Source organism: Nanorana parkeri, unplaced genomic scaffold (assembly GCF_000935625.1).
Source record: "Nanorana parkeri isolate BGI_ZX_2015 unplaced genomic scaffold, ASM93562v1 scaffold1130, whole genome shotgun sequence".
Lineage (NCBI taxonomy): Eukaryota > Metazoa > Chordata > Amphibia > Anura > Dicroglossidae > Nanorana > Nanorana parkeri.
This window is the reverse complement of record NW_017307398.1, coordinates 459,788-468,427: the sequence shown is the minus strand read 5'-3', so window position 1 is coordinate 468,427 and position 8,640 is coordinate 459,788. Positions and strand designations below refer to the sequence as shown.

At 45.9% G+C, this 8,640-nt stretch overlaps 1 protein-coding gene across 1 annotated transcript in view; it reads right to left on the bottom strand.

The window, feature by feature from the left end:
• The window catches only part of DZIP1 (DAZ interacting zinc finger protein 1), a 52,009-nt gene extending 43,474 nt beyond the window's left edge, over positions 1–8,535 (bottom strand). The window contains exons 1-2 of the mRNA XM_018568045.1: positions 8,418–8,535; positions 3,391–3,951 (exon numbers count right to left, since the gene is read on the bottom strand). Of these exons, the coding sequence (XP_018423547.1) occupies positions 3,391–3,951; positions 8,418–8,420 (564 nt within the window). The 5' untranslated portion in view covers positions 8,421–8,535. The remainder of the gene's footprint in view (positions 1–3,390; positions 3,952–8,417) is intronic.
• Between the last annotated feature and the right edge of the window lie 105 nt (positions 8,536–8,640).

Genomic DNA, 8,640 nt, shown 5'->3' with positions numbered 1-8,640 from the left:
AATAAAAGGTTGCCTTGTTTATAAAAATAAGACATATAAGAAAGTGTGACACGGCCACATTAGCTCACGCAATATGAATAATTAACTGAAAATCACAAATTTGCTGTGTGCTAATGTGACTGCGGACCTGAAAAACAATCAGCCTAAAGTGCCTGTAAAGGTTCTGTATACTATAGTATATACAGAGGTGATTCATGAAAACTTGACAAGATAATGAGAACACACCACTAATACTATGTGGCCCATAGTAACTCATCAGAATCCTTGTCTGATTGGTCTATACAATGAAAACTGATTAGCTCTCTATTTCATCAATCACATCAGCAGACTAAGATGATAATAGTTATGGGTAGCTATTGCAAATTATGTTTCTTTACCATCCATTGAGGGACACAGGAATATATTAAATTATAGACATGTGGGTTATGTTGCTGCCTTCAAGAGGTGGATGCTGGCAAACTTAAAGTGACACTAAACTCAGGAGTTAAATATCAAAAATGCATTCATATACCTTAATTATACACAAAAATTTATCTTATTTGTGTATCACTCGGCTGTAGATCCTCAAATCATCTCTGAATTGGTGCTGACACTGTCCTTCCTTCTGGAGGGTGACTACTTTTGTTCCATGTGTGTGTTGTAATGTAGCCACCACTCCAAGCTGGCTCCCGCGATGGGCTATAGTCTCAATACAAATAATTAAACTAAACATGAGATTGTAGTCCATCATGGGAGTGAGCCTGGAGTGCTGGCTACTTTACAACACACACACAGGGAACATGGGGAACAAAAGTAGCCACCCTCCAGAAGGAAGGACAGTGTCGGCACCAATTCAGAGATGATTTGAGGATCTACATCCAAGTGATACACAAATAAGGTACATTGTTCTTAATAGTTAAGGTACTTGAATGCATTTTTAGGATTTAACTCCTGAGTTTAGTGTCACTTTAAGGAAAAAGTTGAAGGCCAGCACACTATAACCACCTCCCCCCAACCAACATGCCTCAGTTTGTTACTGGTATCCTAGGAAGTTTGACACTTTCTCCTCAGATCTCCTTACTCGAACTATATTTTTACAGGTTTTTTCTTCTATAAACATTGTCAGTACATTCTGCATATTTCTTCTCTTTAGTCAAAACTTTTTGTTCTCTTATTCCTGGTTTGTATATAGTTAATATTTGGAGCAAGTAAAAGTGTGCTTTTTAGAAGGTTCTGAATAAACTGGCCTTGAACCACTTTCACTTGTTCACAGCTGCATTCTTGTATCATTAAAACTGTGTCTTCTTATCTCATTAGTAGTAACCACCTGTGATACCATTCTATGACCCGTGGTAGCATTTATCCATTTATATGCACGTGCATGATTTTTATTGGTTTATGCTCCATCATCCATTTCTTAGTTTTATATATATATACATATATATATATATATATATATACAGTGGGGCAAAAAAGTATTTAGTCAGCCACCAATTGTGCAAGTTCTCCCACTTAAAAAGATGAGAGAGGCCTGTAATTGGCATCATAGGTAGACCTCAACTATGAGAGACAAAATGAGAAAACAAATTTTTTATATATATATATATATTCCTTGTTTTACAATAAACCTTTTAATATAGAGTGAATACACAACTTGGTGTGACTCTTTATTCCCAAGTACTTGTCTGAAGCTGGCAGCACGATCGAATCCTGGGGAACTCTAAAATTGGAACCCTAACACGCTACTCCCAGGAATTTCCTTGGTGGCCGTACCTGAACCCCGCTAGATCAAAGATTGCAGGGCCTTCCCTCGGGCACAGGGCTCTGATTGTGGCATTTCCCAGTGTACTGGTTTGTTAGCCCTTTACAGGTTCAGAGCCAAGTCACAGCCCCTGATGTAAACCAGTCTCTAGAGAATCGCTCTGAAAGTAAGCCCAAAGATGGTGACCTTCAGACACTGGGCTCTGCATTATGGCACTTTCCAGACAGGTGAGTACAGGCGTTCAGTTGGCCACAGACCTTCTACAGTTTTAGACTAGTGCTACAACCTCTGGTGTACCCAGTCTCTAGTCTTCCTGTGATGGAGATATCTTGGTAAGAGGTATCTCTGCTAAAAGCTCTGCATTGGGCTCTTTTCAGACCTTCGTGTCCTGGCCAGTCACAGACTGCTACCGCGTTTGTAGAACAGTGGGATAACCTGCAATGTAACCCAGCCCCTGATATTTTCCTGTACAAATGTACCTCAGAAAATAATGAAGGCTTCCTAGTATGTTACCTTTTGATGCTATACTACAACATCATTTGCATGGTCTAATGTTTTCTATGGACAATTAACTCTGCCATGGCGTCTCCCAGTCCTTGTACTGTGCCTGTTAGTAGAATGCTGTTTTCACCCTCTGAACACTGACTCTATTACTAGATGTCTATTTATGGTTACCACATTTCTATACTGCTGCACCCTAATACTGTATATAGCTATAAAATTAGGGCCCGTTCTGCACCAGATCAATGCAGGTCACCACAAGGACACAAAGAAAACAATTGTTTTCTATGTGTCCCATTCACACCACAATGGCAGGGCGCTCCAATAAAATGCAAACATGCATAGAAGCATGTATGAAGTGTACACATTGTGCACTCCACATAAAGTTAAATTAAAAAATGTAAACAGTGACAGCTTCAGCAGTGTGCGATGCAACACACACTGCCAGGGCTGCTGCAGCACACTAGCCTACCAAAACGGAGAGTTTTAGCGGACGGTCTAGCGTGAATGGGCCCTACAAATTCTTCTTGGCAACTTGGCTAGTTTAAAGCTGAATATCAGGATAAGGAAATAGACGTGTATTCTTACTTGAATCTTGGTGTGCTTTGTAGAGTTCTTTTAGATCTCTGTAGAATTCCAGCATGAAACTTTGCCTCTGTGCAGTAATAAAGAACGGTCACTGCAGCTCCCTCACCTTGGAACTGGTCTTGCATCTGCCGCCATCTTTTTCTGTAGGCAGCTTGGAGTGAGTGGGCCTGTTAGGTCCCTTCTACAGCTTTGCTATCTGTATGGGCTATGTACAGTAGAGTGATGATGTCACTGATACTTTTCCAAGTAAACACTGGGCTGCACATAAAGCATTTTTTTAAATCATTTGTGGCTATTGGGGAATATATTTAAATGAGAGTTTTCATACCAGGCGTTCAGCTTTAAATATGAATTGCTTAATAGTCACTTCGCTGACACTGACACGAGATCTGCAGCTATAGAAAAAGCATGGGACTGGATTTTGTGGCCAGACTATGGGCAGTGGATATACAGGGGATATAGGTTTACACCTATGTGCAAGAATGTGTACACTAAATAGAAAATAATAACCTGTATTATCTTTCACATACTTATTCCCTGTAATTTTCTTCTCCATTTACCTTGTGGCAGGGCCCGGTGCTAGCACTGATCATCATTTGCTGTGCAGCAATCATCTTCTTCCTCAGCTTGCATTCATCTTTGAGTGCCTTTATTTCTGTGCTCTGCTTGGTTATCTTTACCTGTAGCTGTTCACACTCATTCTTGGCTGCACGGGCCTTCTCTTCCAATGTCTGTAGGTTAGAAGTGAGGTACTCCTGGGAATGCAGCAAATATTCAATGGTGAACTGAGTGAGTCTGATCAGTTTAATCAATACTGGATCCAGGCTGCTGTGACAGTGCGGGCACTTCTCATTTTCCACATTGCAAAAAGTAACGCCCATAATGTTGTCTTGAAGAGTTAGAAAATCCAGCTCGTTGGCTACTCTGTCCACATCGATAGCTCCAATTCTTCTCCAGTCCACACTTTCATGGCGTGGCCGGAACTTGAAAAGTGTACCATGATTAGAAGAAGGCATCCTGCCAGGAGAAAGGAAAGGATGGGACATCCAAGGTGCATTTAGCATCGTAGAGACCTGAGCCACATCCTGCTCAAAGGGGTAGTAAACATTGTCATGGAAAGGCTAAAACAAAAGAAGGGGAACATGTATGAGATTAAACCATGAACTGAAACAAATGAAGCTTACATACAATACAACCATACTGACTGTGTGCATGCAAATGTTGAGTTTAGATTGTAATATATACTTAAAGTTCAATGTTAAATCAAGTGGCTGAATATAGAGTTAAAATAGAATGTTCACATCTGTAAAATTGTTCATTCATTCCTCTGGCTCAGTTTTCAATGCCAGTGTGTACGCATTTACATGCACACACGTGTAAATTACACAGTAATGGCTCATGCACACAACCGTATGAAAATAGGGCAATAGTACACAGGATCTTGCTAGCAGAAGTGTACACGTACATGTAATGTTTGTGCAATGTTTACATGCATACAGTGTATAGGGCAAAGGTGCCCCAGTACGCTAGCAGGCTCAAGCTGACTGCATCCTAGTAACAAAGGATCCTAGGCGGCAAGGAGCCACCTGCATCCTAGCAACAAAGGACTCTAGGCAGCTTGAGCCACCTGCATCCAAACAATGAAGAACGCTAGGCGGCAAGAAGCCCCCTGCATCCTAGCAACGTAGAACGCTCTGCTGAGCCGCGCTGAAAGCCGAAGCTGGCCGAGCGGCCGGCCGTTGGCCAGCCGACAGCCTGCTTCTGACAGCTGGGCGGAGCCAGCTGTGATCTTACAGCTGGCTCCGGCCACTTGCAGAGAGATCAGCGTGCCTGGTTACCTGCTAACCAGGAACACTGATCTCCAAACAGCAAACTCTCCCTGGCGCCCCGGGAGTCTCCTGCTCCCGGCCGCCAGGGAGAGAAACATTGCTGTTTCTTTTTTTTTCTTTATTTACCTGCATCCTAGCAACAAAGAACTCTAGGTGACCCAAACCACCTGCATCCTAGCAACAAAGAACTCTAGGTGACCCAAACCACCTGCATCCTAGCAACAAAGAACTCTAGGTGACCCAAACCACCTGCATCCTAGCAACAAAGAACTCTAGGTGACCCAAACCACCTGCATCCTAGCAACAAAGAACTCTAGGTGACCCAAACCACCTGCATCCTAGCAACAAAGAACTCTAGGTGACCCAAACCACCTGCATCCTAGCAACAAAGAACTCTAGGTGACCCAAACCACCTGCATCCTAGCAACAAAGAACTCTAGGTGACCCAAACCACCTGCATCCTAGCAACAAAAAATGCTAGGCGGCTCAAACCAGCTGCATGCTAACAACGAAGTATGCTAAATGGCTCCTGCTGCCTAATATCCTTTTTGCTAGGATACAGGCGTCTCCAAAAAGGTGCCTTTGCACTGTATGCTACACACGTAAACATTAGCACAAACGTTTACCTGCATACATTGTAATATATGACTTTTCTATTTTCATTTTATGGATCTGAACGCAGAGCAAGTTTACTGATCTTTATGCACTGTGTACACACATCATCTGTACGGATAACAATGCAGAGTTTCTTTATGGCCGTGTGCACGAACCCAAATACTGACTGACTTTTCTACTTTGATTTTACGCTGCTGTACACAGTACAAGATAACTAAACACAGCGCAGCTGTGTGCATGGGTCCATAGCCTGCAATGCTGCTGTGTTCTGATCCATACCCTGTTTCCCTGAAAATAAGACCTACCCCGAAATTAAGACCTAGTACCATTTTTGGGAATTGCTAAAATATAAGACCTACCCCGAAAATAAGACCTAGTTGTGATCATTCCCAGGGCCGGTGGTGTCATAAGGGGGAACTTGAAGAGCCGCTAGAGAGAATCAGCGGTGCCAACGAAGCCGGCGCTAGAGGAAGCGAGGCTGCAGCGCAGGAAGCAGAGCCGCATAAGCCGATGTTTCCTCTGTAGCGCCGGCTCCTGTCACAGACGGAGTGCATTTGGTATCACTCCGCCTGTGACAGGAGCCGGCGCTACAGATAGTGAAAGCGTGCTTCGCCATTTTGGATCATTTAATTTGGATTTGCATTAACTTTGGTTTGTTAAACATAAAAAAAAAGACCTACCCCGAAAATAAGACCTAGTGTGTTTTTTTGAGCCAAAAACAATATAAGACAGTGTCTTATTTTCGGGGAAACACGGTAATAACCCATAGACTGTACACATCTGAATGCAGCATTTTTACAACCATGTGCATGACCCCTGGAGGTCCACATATGTATGGAACTAAACATGTTCTCGCTGGTGACTGATCACTGATACAAGAAACCCATTTCTGAAGCAGGGAATTAGGAGCTACAACACATCCCAGCCTCATTCATCACTGGGGCCCTCAGAAATGGAATCTAATGGTAACTCAGCCTAAAACAAACCCATCCCTGAGGTGTGAGGCAAAGCCCAGCACTATGGGTCAATTCACCAAAGTACAGCAACCCAAAGTGGAATAGTAAGGGAATGACTACCATACATGTGGCCTCATACAGACTGGAAACTCGCCCGCTCATCTGACATGGCATTCACAAAACCAAGACTCAACCAGTCCACAACGACAGCCAGGAACATGCTAAAGCCTGAGAAGATGTGTGTGATCCTGAGACAAGTTCCCACAGGCTGCACATTCCTCCTCTGCCACGGAGAATCCTTTGTGAGGAATACATCCCAGCCCTGTGTGATCCCTATAGGAGGAATACATCCCGGCCATGTGGGGCCCTAAGTGAGGAATACATCCCAGCCCTGTGTGATCCCTATAGGAGGAATACATCCCAGCCCTGTGTGATCCCTATAGGAGGAATACATCCCGGCCATGTGGGGCCCCTATGTGAGGAATACATCCCAGCCCTGTGTGACCCCTATATGAGGAATATGACTCAGCCCTGTGTGACCCCTATAGGAGGAATACATCCCAGCCCTGTGTGACCCCTATATGAGGAATATGACCCAGCCCTGTGTGACCCCTATATGAGGAATACATCCCGGCCATGTGGGGCCCTAAGTGAGGAATACATCCCAGCCCTGTGTGACCCCTATGTGAGGAATACATCCCAGCCCCCTGTGTGACCACTATAGGAGGAATACATCCCAACCCTGTGTGACCCCTATAGGAGGAATACATCCCAGCTATCCCACCTCCCAGTGTGAACCCTATAGGAGGAATACATCCCAGCCCTGTGTGACCCCTATAGGAGGAATACATCCCAGCCCTGTGTGACCCCTATAGGAGAAATACATCCCAGCCCTGTGTGACCCCTATATGAGGAATACATCCCGGCCATGTGGGGCCCTAAGTGAGGAATACATCCCAGCCCTGTGTGACCCCTATGTGAGGAATACATCCCAGCCCCCTGTGTGACCACTATAGGAGGAATACATCCCAACCCTGTGTGACCCCTATAGGAGGAATACATCCCAGCCCTGTGTGACCCCTATAGGAGAAATACATCCCAGCCCTGTGTGACCCCTATATGAGGAATACATCCCGGCCATGTGGGGCCCTAAGTGAGGAATACATCCCAGACCTGTGTGACTCCTATATGAGGAATATGTCCCAACCCTGTGTGACCCCTATATGCGGAATATGTGCCAGCCCTGTGTGAGGAATACATCCCTGCCCTGTGTGACCCCTATATGCGGAATACATCCCAGCCCTGTGTGAGGAATACATCCCTGCCCTGTGTGACCCCTATATGCGGAATACATCCTTGCCCTGTGTGACCCCTATATGAGGAATACATCCCAGCCCCCTGTGACCCCTATAGGAGGAATACATCCCAGCCCTGTGTGACCCCCTATATGAGGAATACATCCCAGCCCCCTGTGACCCCTATATGAGGAATATGACCCAGCCCTGTGTGGCCCCTATGTAAGGAATACGTCCCAGTCCTGTGTGACCCCTATATGCGGAATACATCCCAGCCCTGTGTGACCCCTATATGAGGAATACATCCCAGCCCTGTGTGACCCCTATAGGAGGAATACATCCCAGCCCCCTGTGACCCCTATATGAGGAATATGTCCCAGCCCTGTGTGGTTCCTATCTGAGGTATGAGTCCCAGCCCTGTGTGGACCCTATGTAAGGAATACGTCCCAGCCCTGTGTGGCCCCTATGTAAGGAATACGTCCCAGCCCTGTGTGGCCCCTGTGTGAGGTATATTAGTCCCAACACTGTGTGGCCCCTATGTGAGGAAGACGTCCCAGCCCTATGTGAGGAATAGGAGTCCCAGCACAGTGTGGCCCCTATGTAAGGAATAAGATTCCCAGCCCTGTGTGAAGTAGAAGAGTACGGGACTGTGTGGCCCTTTTGCGATGTTTAAGAGTTTCAGCTCTGAGTGGCCCCTCAGCATCCAGAGCGCAGCAGGGAGTAATCCGTGGCCCCGGGCCATACTCTTCATACAACACACATCTCCTCCCACTACTAGAAACATTCGGCGGATAACACTGGGCAGAGACACCCCAGGACAGAATCCCTTCGTATCCCCCGCGTACAGGAACACTGCGCCCCACAACTCCTCTCCCAGCCCCCGTGTACTCACCATGTCCCCTCCTCCAATTCTTCTTCATCCGGGGACTCGCTCATCACTAGGCATTTGGCTGAAGGGGGGACACGGGTGAGCTGCACGGTTACCGCGGCAACAGGAGATGCCTCCTCCCCCAATCACCACGCAGCACTGTGCACAGATTGAGATGTAGATGGCGGCTCCGCCCCCTGTTGCGTTCCTGTGTGGTGGGAGCACGGCGGCGGCGGCGGTGATGATG